This window comes from Pleurodeles waltl, chromosome 8, assembly GCF_031143425.1.
Source record: "Pleurodeles waltl isolate 20211129_DDA chromosome 8, aPleWal1.hap1.20221129, whole genome shotgun sequence".
Lineage (NCBI taxonomy): Eukaryota > Metazoa > Chordata > Amphibia > Caudata > Salamandridae > Pleurodeles > Pleurodeles waltl.
The window spans coordinates 602,865,404-602,889,850 of NC_090447.1; the positions used below are offsets into that span (position 1 = coordinate 602,865,404).

The 24,447-nt window shown below is 42.0% G+C and overlaps 1 protein-coding gene across 1 annotated transcript in view; it reads right to left on the reverse strand.

Moving 5' to 3' along the window:
* Positions 1-24,447, reverse strand: part of LAMP1 (lysosomal associated membrane protein 1) — a 234,159-nt gene that overhangs the window by 16,801 nt on the left and 192,911 nt on the right. Inside the window, exon 8 of the mRNA XM_069204673.1 lies at positions 4,275-4,445. Within this exon, the coding sequence (XP_069060774.1) occupies positions 4,275-4,445 (171 nt within the window). The remainder of the gene's footprint in view (positions 1-4,274; positions 4,446-24,447) is intronic.

The following is a 24,447-nucleotide window of genomic DNA, read 5'->3' on the forward strand; positions in this document are numbered from 1 at the left end:
CACTTCCTTATGCCATGCCTATTTTTTGCATTTGGGATGTCCCACTCTCTCCTTAATGGTTGCTCTAGAACACTCCTATTTAAAAGTGGTATTAAACTTTTCTAGCATTCCGTTCATTTGTGGTTGGTGGAACCTAGCAAAACACACAAACTTGCCCTACATAGCCTTTAGATCGGTCAACATGACTAGTTCCATGGTCCACAACCACTTGTGTTCATTAAAGTTATGGCTACCAAAGAGGCAGCCATGCTCCAACAGTATAATTTTCGAGTACTTTGTGACATGGTCCCGTACCCAAACGGGTACTTATTCCCAGAGGTTGTTGAGGGAATGAAGGTACCAACTATATCCACATCGTTCTCTCTCAAAAAAGCCCTCCAACAACTCACTGGTGTCAAACCTTAAACTTGTTCAGATTCCACAGAATAATGTGAGAGATGACCTAAAAATCCCAAAGCCTAAATTCAAAAACCTGCTACCCAGGCAGAAAGTTGGCTAGCCACAAGATTAAAGTTTTGGGTGTTGCTGGAGGTGTCCTAGGCAGCACAGTAGCTGACCATTAGGGGCCAATTGAGAGAGCGCAGTCCATGTACCTAGAATCCAGAGTCCAGTTACAAACCCAGCTGGCCTATGGGGGGCAGATGTTTAACTGTGATATTGTACTTGCTGTGTAACAGTTTAAATACATTAAGAGGTAGGGGGCATATATATATGTGTACTTTCCAGTTTTAGAGATTTTAGGACTTTAGGGGCCTTACAAAGGACAAGGCACCAACAGGAGGTACAAGAGTTAAAGGCTGGGATTACCATTACTTTGATCCACAATATCAAAATATGGCAGCAGCCAGAAAAATGCTACCAATTCTGGAATCCAGGGGCAGGTGGGTGTGTCCTACTACAGCTAGTAAGAGACATGCCAAGGATGAAAGGAGAGGTGTCAAATGGTCAGAATGGTTCTCAAGGGAGGCAAGTATAGGTACTCATGTGGCATGAGATGCTCATGGGTACAAAATGCACAGGCACCTAAGCCCAGCCTGGGCTGCTCGGGAGTGGTGGAGGGTATACATTTCATGTTCAAAACATTCAGCTGCTGGGTGAGATGGCTACTGCAAGGACATTGAGGAAGAAGGCTTCTTACTGTTGCAGATAAACCTGTGTTATGACAAAAGGACGTAGTCGGGATGCTTCTGCCACCCACCAAGAAATCTAGTTTCCAGGAGAGGGGCAGGAGACTATGTGCAAGTTGAAATGTTCAAGATGGGCACTGGAAGCACAGCACAAAGGAGATTACCAGGTTGTGGTGCATAAACATGTGGAATACAGTAGTTGCTAGCAGCCCACAATATATATAAAATAGATACAACAGGTTACAGACACCCTTCAAGTATGTGCCACCAGAAAGTCAAGGACCAGTTACATGAAACTGGCTGACTATTTATAATGGTAACCAGTACACCTAGTGGGGTACAGAAAACAAAGGGCTTTGCACCTGGTTCATAACATACAAGCATGTACGTCAGTGACCGCTCTCATAAAAGAGTTGGGTGTCTCCCAATATCAGAAACAAGCCCTGATGGACAAAAAGATACAATAAGGTGAACACCACCGGTGGGCCTGTAGGATAGTCATGTTTACAGGAAGGAAGGGGGAGGTGAAGATGTCAAGCAACATGCAAGGAAAGGGTGGCACAAGTGCACAAAGCTATGCAGAGGACATTTGTCCTAAAATATTGCAACAGGATTGAGTATACAGGCCTATACTTCACAACATAACCATACAAACACTTTTCTGAAAGTTCGAAGACTGCTCTAGAGAGAACGATCACCCTGAGCGGTTTGGGTAACCTCCAAGCCAGATGTTTAATTCCCGTCATGACCTTCAACCTCTTTCTGCAAAGGGTGACAGACCGGGTATGATGGAAGTTTAATAATAGTAACTACGCAATTCAAGACTTGTGGTAGCAAAAGCTATAAATAATATGTCTGCTACATTACAAAACTCTGTCCACTTTTTGCTAGAAGCCCATATCTTGAAGGCATCTTTCTCATCCCCCTATGTTGTCAGTTTTTTTTTAAGACAGGCACAAAGTTGCTGAACATCTTTGAGGTTTTGAATCAATAAAAAGTAAGCAAAGCACTAATCAGCCACATAAAATTAGTGTGGACCACCTGGTTAACTACCAATAACGGCACACTGCAGTCAATTTGCATAAAAAAACCATCAACTGTGTTTGGAGCTTGGTCCTGCATGGAGCTTGGTCCTGCAACCAGAATCAAGAAGTAGAAATGGCAAGTAGTTCGCCGATGCTAACGCTGCAGTCAGCAGACAAACTTTTAAAGTCTCTACAGTAAAGGGCAAATGACCACAAGTCTCAAGCTAGACTTGAAAACAATTCATGCAAATTGTTAAAAAGCAGTGTTAATGATAAAGATTAGAAAAAGGGCTCAAACTAGCATGCTAGCAGGCGATAAAGGAAGAGTCCATGGGATGTGCATGACAATGTACTGGACTGTTGCTCTGCATATCGTTAGCAAGAGATAAGTCACTGGTTATAGCACTGTTGTTTTAAAAACAACTTTAGTCAGCATTTTAGTATAAAGAACAAGACACTTTACAGCATCATCAAACATATCATTCGGGACAAGAGGGCAGGGTAAGAGAAACCACCTGCAACACCTCCAATGGTAAAATAGCGTAACTTCAAAATAAATTTCAGGAGAGGTCCAAAAACACCCCTTAGGCCCTTCCTTTCCACCCTCCTTCCACATGAAAATGTGGGCCCTAGTAGTGACAACGATCATACCCACCATGGATGTCTCCTTAGGCAAACTGAGGATTTAGATGCTTGTTGACAGATTGCCCCCATGTGCCTCAGCAATTTCTGTTCCTATTTCTCTTTCCCATTGTACCATGTATGATTTTTTTTTTGGGGGGGTGGGGGTTGGAGGACAGAGATTGAGTGAGGTTGAGTACACAACAGTAAAAGCCATGAAATGCCTTTGTGTCTAATGTTTGAGTGGTATAGTGATTCAATGTGCGTTTCCTCCCTTTCCGTGGCCTAGCAGGCCTTCGAGTGCCCAGTCCAATGTAAAACCTGCCTTATACGGTACACAGTATGTCGGGCAGGGCAAATCTCTCCCTCAGACTCATTAGAGCGCAACTTGCACTCATCATAGAAGGCTCTTAATCTGGGGGCTCTACCCTGGTCCCAGCCGAAAGATTCTTGGTGAGGTGTTCCTGGTGGGAAATCGCTATTGGGTGCCAAAGGAGTGAGGGAGAAACGACAGGAGGGGAATAGTCTTCTGGCTCGTACCTCACACCAATAAGCTACCAACATGGATGTCAGTGGGAAGAGTGGGGGACCCCGGGGGTCCCTCGAGGGAGAGGAGGCCACAGGAGGCCATCCGGGGTGGCCAGGAAGAAAGCATGCTCTACCTGAATTCATAGCTGTTGTCCGGGGTATAGTTCCAATCAGGTGAGGGCTGGAGTTGTGCCGCTGAGATATACGTGAATACATCAGGACACCCAAGGCCGCCTTCTGCCATAGTATGTTACAAAGTTGCCCTGGCAACTCGTGGGAACTTGCCCCCCCCACCCCCAAACAAAATTGAGCATTGTGTCTGCATCGATTTAAGTATCAATAGTGGAGAATCTGAAGGGCATTAAGCAGGCATGGCATGAAATTAATCTTAAGGCAGTTAAGCCACCCAGCTAGGAGATTTCTAGCTTGCCCCCAGCGGTAGAAGTCTTTGAATAGAGCAGTGGGGGAATGTTGCTTTGATATTAGTCTTTGGTGCGTGCCAAGAGGTGAATAACCAACAGTACTGTTTCTAATGACAACATTTTGAGAATAAAGCAAGTTCTCAAATGAACAAACAAAAGTGAAACAAGAAAAAGGAAACGGGCACTGTAAAGATAAGCAGATTTAAAAGTAAAAGAATTGCGGATAAATGCCTTGTTTCTTCCATTAAACAACAGCAGAATCCAAAGTAGATGAAGGTGGAAAGTAAAGACAACTGTAGTGAATGGGGACAATGGCAGCAACATAGGGTGAGGACAATTTGGTGAGTTTACTAGGAGGAAAAATGCATTCCACTGTGTCCCTACCAATAGCAGGGAGAATTCTAAAGGTTGAATATGCAAAAAAAAAAAAGAAATGAGAAGCAGTTTCCTATAGTCAACATAATACAGATTTATAACCAAACTAAGTCAGGAGAGATTGATATATTTAAAAAAAATAAAAAAATATTTCAGGTTTCAGACACTGGACTCACCTGCTCCAAATTTCCCACCATCAATGTGGTATGCCTGGACTTGAAGATTGACAGTATTAATTGAACAATCGTTTGAGATCTTAAGGGTCTCTTCAGCTTTACACATATAGGAGTGTCCAAGCCCAGCTTTTAGGTAGAAAGTTGATAGATTTGTTGCAGAAAAAGTTGAAGCTGTACAACAACAGTTAAAATGTAAACGTGAGTTGTATAAAAGAATGTTTATGTAATTAGTCATCTACACACTGGCACAAAATGTGGTGTGGTCTGCAACATAAACAACGCTGTTCTGAAAATGTACAAAGGGGTGAAATAATCATCCTTCTAGAGAAATATCCTATCTTTTGCTTTTTCAACACTACTGTTTTTCCACGATTAAGTTTATTTAGACAAATAAAGTTGTTAAACAACACATCACATTAACATAAACACAAATCATAACACAAAACAATGCTTTTTTGAATTTTTTTTATAAACAGATTAAAAAACAGACCAAGACCAGCAGTCTGGTCTAGAAAGTGCACATCACTTGGTCATTACTGCTGCTCGGGACAAGACATATTTTGTAAATAATTGTTTAAACCTTTAAGATTTGCCTACGCAAGTTTAGTAAGTGGACACAATGCATCAATGTGAACACCTACATTTACAATTAGAAAAGCATAAACATTTTCCTTCATTACCCAGGACTCTTAACATACATTTGTCAGAACAAGAGATTAAAACCTATTCTAAAATGAAACATCTCTGCATTCAATTTCACCTTTATTCGATTATACAATATAATCATGAAAACAAAAAAAACATTAAAAAAAGCAAAAAGAATGCATTGATCTACGACATTTCAAAACAGCTTTATAAAAAAAAGAAAAAAGAAAGAAAAAAAAAGGTAAACAAAGCAAATTTACTCCCGTTCAACATCTTTAAAAAAAAAAAAAAAAAAAAAAAAAACACACAGGGCAGGATTACATTTAGTAAAATGGAATCTCTTTAGCCTGGGAATTAAAATAATTTTGAATTAATACAAGAAAATAAGTTACTTACCTGTAAAAGTATATCTCCAGCATTGGAATCTTTAATTAGATTCACATGCTTGAATTCTTTCCAGTCGTCAAGATGGGAGTCCCTGGTGTTCTAGAAAAGCAACGCGTTATCAACTTATACATTGCAGGCCCTTAGTTTAGTATCATGTCACAGTCATTTGTTAATACTTTAGAGTCAACTAATCAGGTGACACGACCCTCTAGAACCCTCCTGAGAGAAGCTGCTTTCCCTCAGATTTTCCAAGCACTAGTGCGGTCATGTGGTATACCACTGAAATAAATAAAGGGGAGCTTCTCTGGAAAGGTGGGTGGGTCGCATGTGAATCTATGAAAGATTCCAATACTCGAGAACTACAGTTACAGGTAGGTAACTTATTTTCTTAATCCACTATTGCAGTGGTTCCCAACCTTTTGACCTCTGGGGACCCCCACTTTATTAGTACTGGAATCCGGGGACCCCCACTGAATCATTTTTGGAATCTGGGGACCCCCCAGTGTGTCATTACTGAATGCTGGGGACCTAATCTGTTAAAATTAGGAAATTTTCTAAGCAGCCGCGGACCCCCTAAGGAGGCTTCGCGGACCCCCAGGGGTCCCCGGACCACAGGTTGGGAAACACTGCACTATTGAAACTGTCTTAGATGGGCCTGCTTGAATAAGAACAGCAAGCAGTACTAAGTACATTTTCTTTTTCTTTTTTTTTTTTTAAACCAGGTATACAGAGGTTGGGAAGGCAAACCATTACACTAGCAGAAGAATAAGATGTAGAGAAAATGTGCACAAACATAGGCGGATGGAGGGAGGATAAAACTGGCTCATCTTTATTGAAAGATGTCTCAATACAGTCTGTCCTACTGCTGCATCTTTGAGGGCTTCTGTATCCAGGCAGTAGTGCTGGGTGAAGGTTTGTGCATTTTTCCGTGTTGCTGCACGGTAGAAATCAGGCAACAATACTCCCACAAACAATGCTATAGACGCAGAGATGACTAGTAGAATGTGCATGCACTGCAGAGTTCAAAGGCCGGCCCACCTTTTGACGACAATGAACAATTGCACTTGAAATCCATCTAGATATGGTGTTTCATCACAGAACAACCTCTCCTAGGTGCACTGTAAGCTACAAAGAACTAGTTTGTTTTCCTGAAGGGTTTAGTCCTGTCCAAGCAGAACTTCAAGCACCTTCTGAGATCTAGCGAGCAGAGGGCTCTCTCAGCTGGAGTTTAAGGATTTGGGAAGAAGGATGTGAGGGTTACAGGCTCATTAATTTGAAAGTCCGAGGGGAGTTTAGGAGTGAATTTTGGGTTGGTAGGCAAAATGATCCTGTCTTCTCTGAATTGGAGAAATGGCTGCTGGGAGGTAAAAGCCTGAATCTCGCCGACCCTAGGTGCGGACATAAGTGTGAGGAGGAGAGCTACCTTCCATGTAAGGTATTTTACGTCTCATTTATGTATAGGCTCAAACGGATCTTTCATCAGCTGGCCTAATACTGTGTTGAGCTGCCATGTCGGAGGAGGGGCTCTGACTGGTGGAAATGTTCTAAACAACCCGTTTAGAAAGTGTATAATTATTCTTTCGGACCACAAAGATGGTTTTTGTTGGATGACCTATGGAACCAGGAAATGGCTCCAAGATGTACTTTAATGGAAGCATGTGCCAATCCAGTATTAACTGCAACAGATAGGGCATCATCTCTTCTGGAGATGAGTGGATAGGATGTACCTTAGCAGTTCTACATCATAGACAGATTCTTCTCCACTTTAGGCAGTAGGTCTTATTTGCACTGTATGTGCCCTGGCAAGAATATCCCTGCACACTTCAGGGATGTTTAACTGACCAAATCCTTGGAATTCAGAAGCCAGGCTGATAAGTTGAGAGATCTGGGATCCAGAAGGCACACTTGTCCCTGCTTCATAGTCCGTAACAATGAGATCGGCCTGAGTTTGATGTGGGGACATACTGATAGTAGGAGAAACTCCATGTACCAGTGCTAACATGGTCACTCCTGGGCTATCAGTATGATCTGACAGGGCTTGTTTTTCGAAGGAAAGGCGTAAGCAAATATGTCGGACCACGCAATCGAAAATACATCCCGCTCCTCCCCCACCAAGTTGGTGATGCGAAGAACTGGCATTTGATGTTCCGGGAGGTCACGAAGAGATCCAGGTTTGGTTGGGCCCACTGGAGAAATATACGGTCCAGTGTCTTCTGGTCCAATTCTCACTCATGAGAAGAAGTTGTTATCCTGCTGAAGGTGTATTCAATGACATTCTGATGTCCTCGCACATGTTCTGCCCTTGTGTGTACTGAGTGTTGAATACACTAGGCCCAAATTGACTGGACTTCCTGAGACAGTAGGCAACTTAGAGTCCCTTCCTGGTGGTGTATGTAGTGCATTGTTGTTGTGTTGTCTGTTCTGACAAGCACCGACGATCTCTGAATTCTTGGAAGGAAAGCTTGTAGTGCCAGGTATACTGTCCTTAATTCAGAAGTTTGATGGGAAGGCCTTGTACGTAAGCTCCCCATCTGTCCAGTGATGCATCTGTTGTAATGACCAGTAGGGAGGTTTGGGGTAAAAACAGGAGGCCCACTCGGAGGTTTGCAGGGTTTGTCCACCAGTTGAGAGACTTGACCATGAGTGAAGTTACTTGAATAATAATAATAATATCCACCAAGGACCCTGTCGCTTGTTTCCACTGTATATCCAGTGCTTCCTTCAGCGGGTGCATTTGCAGACAACAATATGGTATGAGATGGATACAAGAGGACATCATCCAGAGAAGAGATTTGGAACAGTGAACTGAAAGACTTTCTTTTTTGTATTTGCGTGGCTAGGGTTGTTAATTTTTCTTCTCTCTAATGAGGCAGGCCTTAGTGAGGGAGGTATCCAGTACTATTCCCAGGAAGGTTATTCATCTTGACGGAGTATTGACTTTTCCTGGTTGAGAGCGAGGCCTAACTACTTGAAGAGGCTGAGAGTAGCTGTAATGGACGCCTTTACTGACTGGTTGTTGGGAGCTTTTACTAACCAGTCGTCTAGATAGGGGAAGTCTTGGTGCCTTTGCCGTCTGAGGTAGGCGGTACCTGACGCTAGGCATTTGGCAAAGATCCGGTGAACAGATTAGAGGCCAAAGAGTAAATCCTGATTTGAAAGTGTTTGCATGCTACCGTGAATCTGAGGAATTTTCTGTTCCTCAGATGGATGGATATGTGAAGGGCGTCGTGGAGATCGATGGAGGCCATGTAATCTCCCTTGTTGAGGAGCTGTAATGTCTTGTAAAGTGATCATGCAAAATGATTGCTTCTTGAGATACGTGTTAAGAATTGGTCTCCACGGTCGTGACTTTTCGGATTAAGAAGAAACCTTTCCCTTTCTAGGTGAAGGGAACTCTTTCTATTGCTCGTTTTTGCAACATGGTCTCTACTTCCAATTTGAACAAATGCAAATATTTTTGCTCTTTCAGTATAGGTGGTGTTACGAGTGATATTTGTACAAATTCCAAGAAGGTGCCCAAATTGTATTATGCGGAGGACCAATTGGTCTGTGGTTATCTGTCTCCAACGATGGAGGTGATCAATTAATCTCCCTGGTACCTTTGATAGGGGGGAAAGAAGAAGACTGGTAGCTGGCTTGTGGATGCAGTCATTGTCTGCAGGAGTTATTTCCTCTGGGATGAGCTCTGTTGTAGACAGCCGAAGGCTGTAGTCTGTTGGTTTTGAGACCTAGTCTGCTGAGCACTAGAGGTGTATACTGGGTATGGATACTGCTGATATTCTCTGCAAAAGTAGAGTTGACCTCTTCCTCTGGAGCCACGAAAAGGCACCTTTCTGTACTGTAGTGTGCCTAGCAGTCTATCAGATTTGATTGCTTGGAGGGCATCATCAACATGTTTTCCAAGAAAAGCCTTCCCATCATATGTTAAGTCCAGTACTTTTGTCTCCATTTTGGATCTGAAATTAGTAGCCTTAAGCCACCCTTGGCAGCGCAGAACCGCCGCTCTAGCCAGTTGGCTGAAACCGGTAGAAACCATATTGAACGTGCAGTCTCTAATCTCTGCGGAAGAACGGCCCTCCAACAGTACTTTCTTGGCTTCCCTTCTGGCATTTTCAGGAAGCTCTTGCATATATCCTGAGCTATGTCAGACCATGGGTATCTTCCAAGGAATTTGCAACCCTTACAGTGAGAGCGGACACTGACGAAACACATCTACAGATGTTATTGAGGCATCTGCAGTCTTTATCAGGTGGTGCGGTTAGAGGTGTGGAGGAGTTTCTAGATTGGCGTTGCGCTGCCTGTGAGATGATTGAATCAGGCCTAGGGTGACCTATTGAGCAGACAGGAGCATCTTCAGGAGCTTTGTATTTTTTGTCTAGTTTGGGCAATACCGCATGAACTGTAGCAGGATTGCCCATAATCTTCAAGCACTGACTCCATACATGATCAATAATGGGAACAACCCGGATTGGTTTTTAATATGGCTCTTTGAAATCGTAAAGAAAACAATCCTGTTGTATTGCAGGCAGCTCAAAATGTGTGGTCGCACTTTCTAGGAGGTTGTGGAAACCTCCTATATCCTCTGGAGGTGAAATTTCCTTGAGGAGATACCGGAGATGCTGGTGTGGGCAAAACGTAATTGTCCCATTCATCTTGAGGGGTCTGATTCTCACCCTCTTCTCTCTTTCTCAGAGGATGTTGGGTCCTGTATTGGTCCTACCAAAGGGGAAGTGTATGGTAGCGGAGTTGCAGGCAAGTGCTGTGGCTGAGGAGGAAGCGTTTGGAAGGGCATGGAATCTGTAGAGGATGGGATTTGCTGTGCAGTGGTAGATACGGATGGAAAACGTGTCTTGTAATCTGCTAACATGGAATGCAGATCTGAAGACAGGGATGAAGGGAGACATACCATGTCCTTGAATTGTTGAGTTTGTTGATAATACGGCTAATCATAATATTCCTCATCTTGTGAGTATTCTTGACAATTTACGTGTAGTTCTGAGGTGCTTCTTGCCGGTCCATAAAGACCATCTTTATCCAACTTATCATCATGCAGAAGGTGGGATGGTAAAAGTATTGTACCCTTGCTTGGTGACTTGACCAATGGAGTTAAATGTGTTGTTTTTAAAGTTTTTGAGTCTTATTTGGGGTGTCAGCAACGAGAAAAGATGCCAAGTGGTGGGTCTTTGCCTCTTCGGCGGAGTGGTAATTGTCGTCAACTTGCAGGAGTCCATCAACGTCAGGTTAAATGTAGGATGGAGGGTAGGAGTCGACGGTTGCGCCATTGACAAGATTTCTGTTGATGGTAGCACGGTCAACAGGGGTCTCATTGACGGTTGAACCAGACAGAAGGACCTCCGACAGGAGGGTGATCAATGGGAAAACTGCTGACGGTAGAGCTGTTGACAAGATGTGCATTGTCAGCGACATTATAGGTATCAACAATGGCAGAGACAAAAGGGCTGTAGCCTAAAACTTAGTTGACACAGAGGCTGCTGCAGTCAGCATGGTGATAGTGGGACGGTAGAAGTCATTGAGGATAGTATGGAACATACCATTGTCGATTCCCTCATCGACGGGGATACCGTCGATGGTGCAGAAGCCGGTTTCTTAAAAACATGTTTAACTTGTGGCGGTGGCGTTGGGGGCTCTGAGGTGGGTTCCTGCCAGGATTTTGAAGGTAAATAAGACTTTTTTGGTTTCTGCGACTGCAAGACAGCACATTTGAGAGGCAATTTGGAAGGGCTTTGATGTTTTGAAGAGACATCAGAAAACTTTTTGGTAGCCTTTTTAGGAGGTTCTTGAGAAGCAGGAGAGACAGACACCTCCCTCGCTCACTTTACCAGCGTCTTGAAGGAGGAAGTAGAGGATGATTCACTCCCTTCATCAGAGACTGGGTTGTCACTAGATTTCGGTTTCTGCAACCAAAGGAGAAAGCGTCCCTCATAGTCCTTCATTGTCTTGATAGAAAACATGCGACATACCTTGCAATCTCTTGTTTTGTGCTCCAGATAAAGACGGTATCTGCAGTCTGGGTGTGGATCATCAACATGCAGCCTCTTTTTCATGCAGATACCACAAGGTCTAAAAGGCCCCTTTTTCGGTGTCTGACATAATGTACGTCAGGCTGAAGCACAAAAAAAGTTTGAGATGAAATCTTTGGAAACAGCTGTGACCGAAAGAAAAGTGAGCAGAGCACAACGTATGGTGGAAAATCGGAGGGAAAGCAGTTTCTCTAAGAAGGGTTCTAGAGAGCGGCGTACCCTGACTGGTTGACTCAAAAGTTTAGTCTTATTTAAAAAAAAAATGACATGATACTAAACTAAGGGCCTACAATGTATAAGCTGATTAAGACATTGCTTTTCATTAACACTGGGGGCTCCCATATCGCGATGGGGAAGGTTTCAAGCATTTGAATCTATGAAGGTTCCAATACTGGAGTAATAAAACGTACAAAAAAAGAAAATGTGGAAGTGTCTGATCTGAATGGCCATTGCAGGGGCATGTACAAATCGTAGCGCTGCTATATTGTTCCGGGGAAAACTAATCTGAGTGTGCATAACCCCTAATCTGAATCAAGTAGGTGGAACCTCTGCCAGTTTCATTTGAGAAGCACCATAGCCCGACTGTTTTACCATTTCCTCCTTTTCCATATGTCTTTTATCCAAAAACAATAGCTTCACTTTCAGCATGTTGGTGTTGTTGTTGTGGATATTTTGTTAAAATGTAAAAAATGTGAGACATCTCCAAACTTTACAGAGTTACCTTAACGTATGATAGACATGGAACTTTAAGTCCTTATCACACAGTCAGCAGTCACTTATGATAAGCCAATTAAAGTTGGCTTAAGGATCTCAGTAGTCAGTCTAGGATATGATAATTTATTAATATACTGAAAGAACTCCTCTTTTCAGAGGGCGTTTATCATGAAGAAAATATAGGAACTTCTACCATGGAACTGCCGGTCTATACTTATAGAAATTTGTTTGGACACGTTCAATGTCTGTTTTGAAGGAAAATGATCCTATTCCATGATCTTGCCTATATTAATATGGAGTTCTCTACTGAAGTTTGCCAGCTCTACCAATAATTCAACCCAATGTATTTCACTTACTTGGTCTTGTTCCCAAAATAAATGTTGGTCTGGTTTCAAGAGGATGACAAATACAATATTTTTAGGAGGTATATTTTTGCCATATTCACCCAAGATGACAAATCTAACACATACCCAACACCCTGAAGCATTAAACTATTTTGAGGTTCTACTGTAAGTTTCAGACTGCATCTCTTGATGTTTTCCAAGGAGACAAGCTAACAGATCAGCAAAAGAAATGACATTGATATGCCAAAATATCTGAAATTAAACTTCACTGTAGCCCCTGAAGAGATGTCTCACAATTCTGTGCACTGGTAAATGTTAGACCTGTATATCTAAACTAGTCTACTCCTTTCACGGAGTTGCTGGAGAGATACTAGAACTTCCCAGGATTTTGCCAAATATCACAATTTTAAATTGAATTACATTTATAGGAGGGTAACAGGCAATGCAATAGGTATATATTGTTTCTAATTCCATTTACAGACCAAACTTGATGTAATCCATTACCACTAGATTGGCCAGATATAATACCATGACACATGAAATCCCTATTATTTTAGAAGAGAATTAATTTGCCACATTACACTTCTAGGTGAAATCTCAAGATATAGGTCAAATAAAGGATGAGACCAAAGCACAACCTTGCCATAGGCCATTACTTGAACTATACACTATCAATCAGAGAAGTAGCCTGAAAGGTCAACCCTATCTAGACCTGATTGCATATGCTTCTACACATGCCACAGCTTGCTTGATCATTGACAGATAGGAAGTGTGCTTATCCTCGATTTGGGAAAAAGTGTCCACCTATGCAAACAAGTCACAAAAATGAGCCCAACTGAGAAAGTGAATTTCATCTAATCATCTGGACAGGCTTCACGGTACTCTAGCGATACAGGGAAAACCCAACTGTCAGAAGGAGTCACCCACACAATTAAAAGTCTGAAGTGGCCATTAATCACTACCTTCGTATGCCAATATTTTAATTTTTAGTATATTGTCAAACTGTAGAACAGTAAAACATATAACTAACTGGACAGGTAAAAACATATGAGACAAATTGTACCACGATTTGCCCTTAGAATCGGCATTGCATCTAACCATTTAGACTTATATCATGTAGAATATCTTGCAAACTGAAGGTTATGCTTTTGTAACAGTTTACTCGAAGAATACTCAGCTGATGTGGGGACTAACTTCAGAGTAAAGTAACTTGCAATAATGATTAAAGCATTAAGTACTAGAGTCACATTGCTATCTACCCCCTGCAGAGACAGTATCCAAAACATTGCCATAGGCATTCATCAGAATCAAACATGGGTGAGACCAACCTATAAGGGAGTAGACACATTAAACATGCCAAAATCCAAAGATATTCTGCCGCCAAAAAGGATGAACCATTTGTAAGACGAACATGTTTGCAAAAGATGCACATCCTTGAATATCTAGGCACTCTAAGCCAAGTATCTTCTAGAGTTAGAATATAATTTCCTGTAAATATATCTTCCAATAACCCTCTCTAAAATGTTTATACCATGAATATGGAGACCTGGGTCACAGAGCTCCTGCCATATCATAAAACATATCAGTTGGATTTATGTAGTGATAAGATGAGGCAGCACAGAAATTCACATACCTATCATTTACAGGAATAGAGAAGCATTTCAAGTCTCTAATGGAACTGTTACCCCTAGATTTAGTTTTTCTACTGAATGAAGAAGGGGTCAGAGGATGTACTTTCATTGACTGAGCTATTTAGGGTTGTATAAACAAAATGTACTTGTTAAGATAATAATCCTGAGAATGAGGTCATTGGGCGATTGTTGGTGCACAGTACCCTCACTCTGTGGAATTAGTAGTCCAAGTTCCAACAAGGAGATCAATTTTTTCCAAATCTGTGATTTAATCAAAGGAAAAGAAGACTTTAGTTACTTACCTACCACTCAAATGATTTACAAAAAGGATTAGCTTCTGGTCCGCAGAACCCATTTCTTCTAGCAGAGGCTCATGCTTCTATAACGACTAAAGCTTTTGAGCTTCTGAGAGGACCGAGCCCACTGCTCTTTTCTGCTAATGTCAATGAAGATGTTGAGTTCTTTCTCTTGTGAAAACTCAGTTAAATCTTGAGAAGCTATACCAACAGTGGCATTTGATGACAGAACTTCTTAACAGTCTTAGGTTGCCTTGAAACACTTTCTTTTTTGTTTGTCCTGGCCTTTAAAATTTCCACAGGCCTGCAATTTTTTTTTATTTTTATCTCTATTAGTTTCTTATACTGAGCATTAGAGTGTGCTGTATTTTTAATAGCACTTCGACTGATGCACTAATTTTGGTTACTCTTCCCCCTTGGCCAGAAGCCCACCAACTCTGGCATTCACAGTATTCAGACTTCTCAAATGCAGGGTACACAGACTTACAGAGTGCTTTTATGAAAGTGCTTCACCCATTAATATGCTCATCTCACAATGAATCACATCACAGAAGCAAAAATAATCAATATGACTCACCAGCTACTACAAAAGGAACAGAGGATTTAAAAAGAATTTTTTAGTTACTGAGTGAATTAAAAAGAAGAATATTATTACTTGATGATGCATGACAACAATAAAAATCATTGCGATTCTTCAATGGGCAATGAATGTACTTCAAACAAGAAAAAAAAAAAAGATAGTGGCACAATCAACCTTAGGGTGATCCAGTGGATTTTCACACTGTTCGACAAAGTTATTACACTGTGGAATGTACATTTCCAAGGGGCAATAAAGGACATTTTTTGCTCCTTGAAGAGAAGAAGGTATGTCGGACACAATAAAAGACAGACTAACATTTCCCAAACAATTTCTGGTGTGAAAAACATATCAGCTAGACAGGAATTAAGACATGCAAAGCTGGTACCAATCAGATCCCAGTAAAGAGAATATGAGAGTTCACATCGGGATCCAGGAATAACTTAACAGATATTCTTTTCACATTCAAGGCATGTATACCAAGGTAGATGTTCTACAACTGCACAGCCCATTACACATCCACTAGAGGGTGGGAGACATTTTATGCCAATCATTTTTCATTTTAACTTGATAGGTCGTAGATACAGTTATCACTAACCTATTGTCAGTTTAAATACAAGCACACACACGACAGAGGAAAAAACCTAACTCTTGGTTATAGAAGCTTAAACCCTCCTAAAGGAACCTTCCTTAACGTAAACAAACTGATCATGCTTTACACATAAACAAAAATCTTTTAAACCAATCTAAAATAAGAGTTCAGGGTGGTTAGTTAACTAGGTCACTTATCAAAGCAATCTGCAGAAGGATGCACTATAGTGACTGGCATTAAACCACTAGAAAGGTCCAACAGAAAGTAAAGAGAAGCAAACCAAGCTTTTACTCTGACACATGTGAGGTAGGCAGTCTTGAGATTTTAGTGTCTAATACGATTAGAAATAGAAGATAAGTTGTAGAAAAGTATCCAATAGATTGCTATTTGGACTTAGGCATCAGACAATTAAAGGCTGTCATTTGTGCTTGATGTGCGTTAAAAAAGTAACTGCTGATCAATAAAATATAACTGGGACTGCATCAGAGTTATGAGTGAGCCACTGATATTGTCAGAGGTTAAGGATTACATGCAGAGATTACTTTTGCCAAGCCAGTACATTCCCACCAACAGCCTGTGTAGAAATAGACCAGGAAAACAATCGGTTGACAGTGGGATGGTATAAAACGGTGCTGCTTAGCCTGTTTCAGGGACTCCTGGGGTTCCGCAACGCCTACTCGAGTTTGTAACTGCTCAGAAAATGAAATCATATTAACATAATAACGTGTAAATAATTAAATAAGCAAAACTAAACACTGAAAATATTAAGAGGTTTTGTAAACGTGAAGGAATTTGAAATCGGAGGCTAAACTCAAGTTGGTACCCTCAGATTGATCTGTGTTCAGTTTATGTGCATCAAACAGAATATAGTATGGACGATGGGTGGACTCAATTGAATTAAAAAAAGGTCCACCTTTCCCATTAAAACATTTCTTTTTTTTTTTTTAGATTGGTTTGTGAGTTAAATAAAGTACTTATTTATTGTGTATTTGATTATTGAATGTTTATTTTTTTTTCTAATGTGTATTTTTTGTGGTCAAATCATTGAGATTGCTTGGGTTGCGGTCGCTGATTTCCAGTTATGGCACAGTGGAGGCCCTCCAGATTCCAAAAATCATTCAATGGGAGTTGCCAGATTTTAGTAATGATTAAGTGGCGGTCCACAGAAGTCAAAAGGGTAAAAAGAAAATTAGTAACTTCCTGTAACTGTAGTTCTCCAGTATTGGAATATTTCATAGATTCACATGCTTGAATCATTCCCAGTCGTCGAGATGGGTGTCCCTGGTGTATTATAATAGCAATGTAATGATGACTGAAGTGTACAAAGGCCTAAGGCCTGCCACCTTAGTAGCCTATCCTTGTTAATTTGAGAAAAAAGACCCAAACCAGGTTTCAGGCAATCAGGCTGCCCTTCCCTCTAGAATACTCCTGTGAGAAGCTCCAGTCCCTCAGATTTTCCCACAGCACACATGCTGAAGTGCATGATGTATATAACCTGTAACAATGAGCTTCTCAGGGGGTGGAGGGAGGGTTGCATGTGAATCTATGAAAGATTCCAGTACTGGAGACCAACAGTTACAGGTAAGTATCTAATTTTCTTACTCCAGTATTGGAACTTTCATAGATTCACATGCTTGAATCTGAATAGCGAGCAGTAGTGAAGCACACTGTATGATGAACACATATTAATTGATAGAAGCAATACCATGATTAGAAAAGAAAGCTTTAAATGATTAATTGCTATGCAAACAAAATTATTACACAGTGCTAAACAACAAACAGTATTGTGAAGGAAAGAAATATTATACAATGTGATGAGCATTATACCGGGTGAGTGGGGGAGGGGGGCGAGTCAGGGGAAGCACAGCTCACCGTTACTGAAACAAATGATTCAGCACCGCTTGCCCCACTGCTACATCGCCTTATGACTATTCCTCCAAGCAATAGTGCTTCACAAAAGTGTGCATGCACTTCCAGGTGGCTGCTCTGCAAATGTCCTATAAGGGCACACCAGTGAAGAGCGCAGTGGATGCTGCAACAGCCCTGGTGGAATGTGCAAGCGTTGGCCTGCGTAGGGGCTTCCCTGCAGCCTTGTGACAAACAAATTGCACTAGATATCCATCTAGCAATTCCTTGTTTAGAAATCCGCTGCCCTTTCTTAGGGGCACTGTATGCCACAAATAATTGATTTGTTTTTCTAAAACTTCTCATCTTGTCGAGATAAAATTTGAGACATCCTCTGACGTCCAAGGAATGAAGAGCCTTTTCCGCTGGTGTTGAAGGATTTGGAAAATACGACTTTAGCACAACTGGCTGATTAATGTGGTAGTCAGAAGAAACTTTGGGTATGCATTTTGGATTAGTGTGAAGAATTACTACATTGTCTTTAAACTGGAGAAAGGGTTTTGAATAGTGAAGGCTTATATTTCGCGAACCCTTCAAGCTGAGGTCAGGGCAAGAAGAAGTGCGACCTTCCATGACACAAATTTTAAGTCCGCCCTGTGAATAGGCTCAAATGGATGTTTCATTAATTGGGATAAAGCTACATTAATCTGCCTGGACGGCAGTGATGGCCTGACTGACGGGAAAGAACAAAAAATTCCTTTTAGAAACTGCTTGATCAATCTTGTCGATAACAAAGATGGCGAGTTCTCTGATCGCCTATAATTGAAAATTGCAGCTAAGTGGACTATAATTGAAGCATTCGCCAAAGCCTCTCTGGCTAAATGGAGGAGATAAGGTGGCACCTGCTCTGGCAATGATAACGGGTGCACCCAAGCTTGTCTGCACCATATGCAAAATCTCTTCCATTTAAGACGGTAAGATCTATTGGTACTATCAGTTGCAGCTCTGGCAAGAATGACTGCAGTCGGAAGGAATGTTCAAATGTTTGAATTCATGATATTCAGACGCCAGGCTGTCAAATGAAGGGATGCTAGGTCCGGGTGGAGAACTTGACCGTCGCTCATTGTTAGCAGGCACAGTATTACTGGTAGAAGGATGCTGTGGCTCTCTGAAAGGAGAAGTAGCTCCGTATACCAATGTTCTCAAGACCATGCCGGAGCAATTAGAAGAATTTTGTAGTATTTGTTCTTGATCTTGGCTAGGACTCTCGGAATGAAGGAAATGGGAGGAAACGTTTAAGCATAAACTCCTGACCAAGCCACTGAAAACGCATCCCCCCGGGATGGTGATCCAGACTTGCATAAAATTGGCATTTTGCATTATGCGGAGTGGCAAAAAAATCGAGTTTTGGCTTGCTCCATTGAGAGAAAATGCAATGCAGCACTCTTTCATTTAACTCCCATTCATGGTTGGATATTGCCAGCCCGCCGAGAGAGTCTGCAATGACATTCAGAGTGCCCGGTACATGCTCTAACCAGAGATGCACTCCCTGTAGGATGGACCAGTTCCAGATACGGTGAGATTCCACATAAAAGCAGAGATCTGGTTCCCCCCTGCTTACTGATATAGTGCACCGTTGTGGTGTTGTCCGTGCATTTGTATAAACAAATTTCTCATCTTTGTTAGAAAAGCTCAAAGCGCTAGGGGAACTGCTTTCAGTTCAAGATAACTGATATGGAAAACTTTTTGATGTGATTCCCACCTGCCCCTGACTCGTAAATCCTGAAGGAAGGCTCCCCAACCTTCTAGAGATGCATCAGTTGTGATCACCTACAGGGTTGGCTGAGGAAGGAAAGAGAGGCCCACTGACAGGTGAGATTCCTGGGTCCACCAAGATAGGTGTGTTTTCATGGATTTTTTAAGTTTGATTACATCGCCAATAGATCCCTGGACTGCGTCTAGTGATGGTCTAGTTGCTCTTGAAGTGGCACATTCTGAGATGACAGAATGGCACAGTGGGATGCAGGACAACATCATTCTTAGTAGGGGACTTGAAGAGGCAAACTGAAACAGACTCTTTTTAACCATTCCGGCTAAGGAAATTCGTTTTTTCTGTCTCTCTCTTGTAGGAGCTGCCTTGCTGTTGGATGTGTCTAGAACTGAACCCAGAAAGGTCTTACTTTTCAGGGGTTGGAAAGCTGATTTGCTGTGATTGATATTTAGGCTGAGTATTCCAAACAACTCTACACAGGCCTCTATCGCTCTGAGCCTTCGATCTGGATTTGGCTTGGATGAGCCAGTCGTCTAGCTATAGAAAGACTTTGATGTTTGTGTGTCTTCTGAGCAAAGCTGCAAATGAAGCTAGGTATTTGGTGAAAATTCTGGGGCAGATTTCAGGGCAAAAGGAAGAACTTTGAACTGGAAATGCTCTACGGCTACTACGAATCAGAGGAATCTACTGTGGGATTGATGTATAGGAATATGGAAATATGCGTCCTAAAAATAGAGGGTGGATATATAATCCCCTGGATTGAGACGGGAAAGGATATCATGTAAAGTTATCATACGGAATTACTGTTTTTTGAGGTAAGGATTCAGGTCCCTCAGGTCCAAGATTGGACACCAATCTTACCATTTCTTCTAGACAAGGAAGAAATGAGAATAAAACCCCTTCTTTCTGCCCGGAACAGGAACTCTTTCTATACCTCCCTTCCTGAGCATTATCCAGACTTACTTTCTGAGAAGATTTCTATGTCTGAAAATGCGAGGAGGCGGCGGTCTTGCTGGTGGAAATTTGCAGGAACTCCAGTGTATGGCCAAATTTAATAAGGTTTAACACTCAGTCCGAGGTGATTTTTTGCCAATTGTGAAAATATATGCGGCCTGTGGCCTCTGTAGATATTGAGGACGAAAGGACTGGTAAGTGGAGAAGGAGAAGAAAGAGGGATATTTAGATTGTTGAAATCACCCTCTGTAGGATGGATATCCTCTTCCTCTGGCAACCCGAAGAGGCTGTTTTATGAATTGCAATTTTAATAGCCTGCAAAGCATCATCAATGTGTTTCCCAAATAGGGCTTCTCCATCAAAAGAAGAATCGAGAATTTCATTCTGCAGTTCAGGCCTAAAGAAGTCGCACAAAGTCAGCCCTACCTTCTTAAAACAGCTGCCCCTGCCAGCTGATGAAAGTACAAGTTACTTACCTTTGGTAATGATATATCTGGTAGAGACATATTCTAGTTGCAGATTTCTTACCTTTGAATTACCCCAGACGACAGACTGGATCTGGAGATTTTTCTTCTAGCAGTACCTCTGCGCGCCTTCAGGTGGCATCGGTCGACTCCTCAGGCATCGTGTTCGCCATGATGACGTTGCGGTCGTATATAGGCGCCACCCCGGCACTCTGACATCAGTTTCTTTTCACGATTTTCCACACCAGTAGCGCGGAGCCATGAAGAACTCAGAGTGGTGCGCCAAAACTAGGGCCCTTAAGGGGAAGTTCCTGTCCCTGGAAATAAGTTCGCAGAGCAGGGAGGACGGGCGGGTTGGTAAGGAATGCGCAACTAGAATGTTTCTACCAGATTGAAAATGTCACTTACCCAGTGTACATCTGTTCGTGGCATCAGTCGCTGTAGATTCGCATGTTTTGCATAGCTCGCCATCTGGTGTTGGGCCGGAGTGTTACAAGTTGTTTTTCTTCGAAGAAGTCTTTCGAGTCACGGGACCGAGTGACTCCTCCTTTTGTCTCCATTGCGCATGGGCGTTGACTCCATCTTCGATTGTTTTTCCCCGCAGAGGGTGAGGTAGGAGTTGAATTATAGTAATAGTGCCCATGCAATGGAGTGACTAAGTATGTACCTATTTAAGGTTGAGATGATACATATACAAATAGTTGAAGGTAACTTCCAAACTGCTACAGGCTCCCGGGGAGGCGGGTGGGCACATGCGAATCTACAGCGACTGATGCCACGAACAGATGTACACTGGGTAAGTGACATTTTCAGTTCGATGGCATCTGTCGCTGTAGATACGCATGTTTTGCATAGACTAGTAAGCAGTTATCTCCCCAAAAGCGGTGGCTCAGCCTGTAGGAGTGGAAGTAGTTTGAAATAATGTTCTTAATACGGCTTGACCTACTGTGGCTTGTTGTGCGGATAACACGTCTACACAGTAGTGCTTGGTGAATGTGTGAGGCGTAGACCATGTGGCTGCCTTACATATTTCTTGCATTGGGATGTTTCCTAGAAAGGCCATGGTAACACCTTTCTTTCTGGTTGAGTGTGCCCTTGGTGTAATGGGCAGCTGTCGTTTAGCTTTAAGGTAGCAGATTTGGATGCATTTAACTATCCATCTGGCTATACCTTGTTTTGATATTGGGTTTCCTGCATGAGGTTTTTGAAATGCAATAAATAGTTGTTTAGTCTTTCTGATGTTCTTTGTTCTGTCAATGTAATACATTAATGCTCTTTTGACATCTAATGTATGTAGTGCCCTTTCAGCTACGGTATCTGGCTGTGGAAAGAACACTGGAAGTTCCACTGTTTGATTTAGATGGAACGGTGAAATAACCTTTGGCAAAAATTTAGGATTAGTCCTTAGGACGACCTTATTCTTGTGTAGTTGTATAAAAGGTTCTTGTATTGTAAACGCCTGAATCTCGCTTACTCTTCTTAGGGAAGTAATGGCGATGAGAAATGCAACCTTCCAGGTTAGGAACTGTATTTCGCAGGAGTGCATGGGTTCAAAAGGTGGACCCATAAGTCTAGTTAGGACAACATTTAGGTTCCATGAAGGAACAGGTGGTGTTCTTGATGGTATAATTCTCCTAAGGCCCTCCATGAATGCTTTAATGACTGGTATCTTATATAGGGAAGTTGAATAGGTAGTCTGCAGGTATGCAGATATTGCTGCAAGGTGTATTTTAATGGAAGAGAAAGCCAGGTTAGATTTTTGTACATGTTCTGGAGTTGTGTGTAATGGTTGTATTTGATTAATATGGCAGTAGCAAACAAACCTCTTCCATTTACTTGCATAGCAGTGCCTGGTGGATGGCCTTCTGGCTTGCTTTATGACTTCCATACATTCTTGGGTAAGTTGTAAGTGCCCGAATTCTAGGATTTCAGGAGCCAGATTGCTAGATTCAGCGATGCTGGATCTGGGTGTCTGATCTTTTGGTTGTGTTGTGTCAACAGATCTGGCCTGTTGGGCAATTTGATGTAGGGTACTACTGATAGGTCTAGCAGCATTGTGTACCAGGGTTGCCTTGCCCAAGTTGGTGCTATTAATATGAGTTTGAGTTTGTTTCGACTGAGTTTGTTTACCAGGTAAGGAAGGAGAGGGAGAGGAGGAAAAGCGTAAGCAAATATCCCTGACCAGTTCATCCATAGGGCATTGCCTTGGGACTGTTTGTGTGGGTATCTGGATGCGAAGTTTTGGCATTTTGCGTTCTCCTTCGTCGCAAACAAGTCTATTTGAGGTGTTCCCCAGAGTTTGAAATAGGTGTTCAGAATTTGGGGGTGAATTTCCCATTCGTGGACCTGTTGGTGATCTCGAGAGAGGTTGTCTGCGAGTTGATTTTGGATCCCTGGTATAAATTGTGCTATTAGGCGAATTTGGTTGTGAATTGCCCAACGCCAAATTTTTTGTGCTAGCAGGCTTAACTGCGTGGAGTGCGTCCCCCCTTGCTTGTTTAGATAATACATTGTTGTCATGTTGTCTGTCTTGACGAGAATGTATTTGTGAACTATTATTGGTTGGAAAGCTTTTAGTGCTTGAAAAACTGCTAGAAGTTCTAGGTGATTTATATGCAGTTTTGTTTGATGTACGTTCCATTGTCCTTGTATGCTGTGTTGATCGAGGTGTGCTCCCCACCCTGTCATGGAAGCATCTGTTGTTATTACGTATTGTGGCACTGGGTCTTGGAAAGGCCGCCCTTTGTTTAAATTTATGTTGTTCCACCACAGAAGCGAGAGGTAAGTTTGGCGGTCTATTAACACCAGATCTAGAAGATGACCCTGTGCTTGAGACCACTGTGATGCTAGGCACTGTTGTAAGGGCCTCATGTGCAGTCTTGCGTTTGGGACAATGGCTATGCATGAAGACATCATGCCTAGGAGTTGTAATATCATCTTTGCTTGTATCTTTTGTGTTGGATACATGCGTTGTATGATGGTGTTGAAATTTTGAATTCTTTGGGGACTTGGAGTGGCTACTCCTTTTGTTGTGTCTATTATGGCTCCTAGGTATTGTTGTACCTTGCACGGCAGAATGTTGGATTTCGTGAAGTTGACGGTGAACCCTAGTTTGAAGAGGGTTTGTATGATCTGATTTGTGTGATTTGAGCACTCTATTAACGAATGGGCCTTGATTAGCCAGTCGTCTAGATATGGGAACACATGTATTTGCTGCCTTCTGATGTGTGCAGCGACTACCGCTAGACATTTGGTAAAGACTCTTGGTGCGGTTGTTAATCCGAAAGGCAGTACCTTGAATTGGTAATGTATTCCTTTGAATACAAACCTTAGGTATTTCCTGTGTGATGGGTGTATTGGTATATGGAAATACGCGTCCTTGAGGTCTAAAGTTGACATGTAGTCGTGTAGTTTTAGCAATGGTAATACTTCTTGTAGTGTGACCATGTGAAAGTGGTCTGATTTGATGAATGTGTTCACTATTCTGAGGTCTAGGATTGGTCTCAGCGTTTTGTCCTTCTTTGGTATCAGAAAGTACAGTGAGTAAACTCCTGTGTTTATTTGTGTGTTTGGCACTAATTCGATTGCATTCTTTTGCAATAGTGCCTGCACTTCTATCTCCAGGAGATTGGAATGATGTTTTGTCAAATTTTGTGCTTTTGGTGGTATGTTTGGAGGGAATTGTAGAAATTCTATGCAATAACCATGTTGGATAATTGCTAGAACCCAAGTGTCTGTAGTGATTTCCTCCCATGCTTTGTAATAATGACTTATTCTTCCCCCCACTGGTGTTGTGTGGAGGGGATGAGTGACATGTGAGTCACTGCTTAGTAGTAGGGGTTTTGGGGCTTTGAAATTTTCCTCTATTCCTAGGGAATTGCCCTCCTCTATATTGTCCCCGAAAACCTCCTC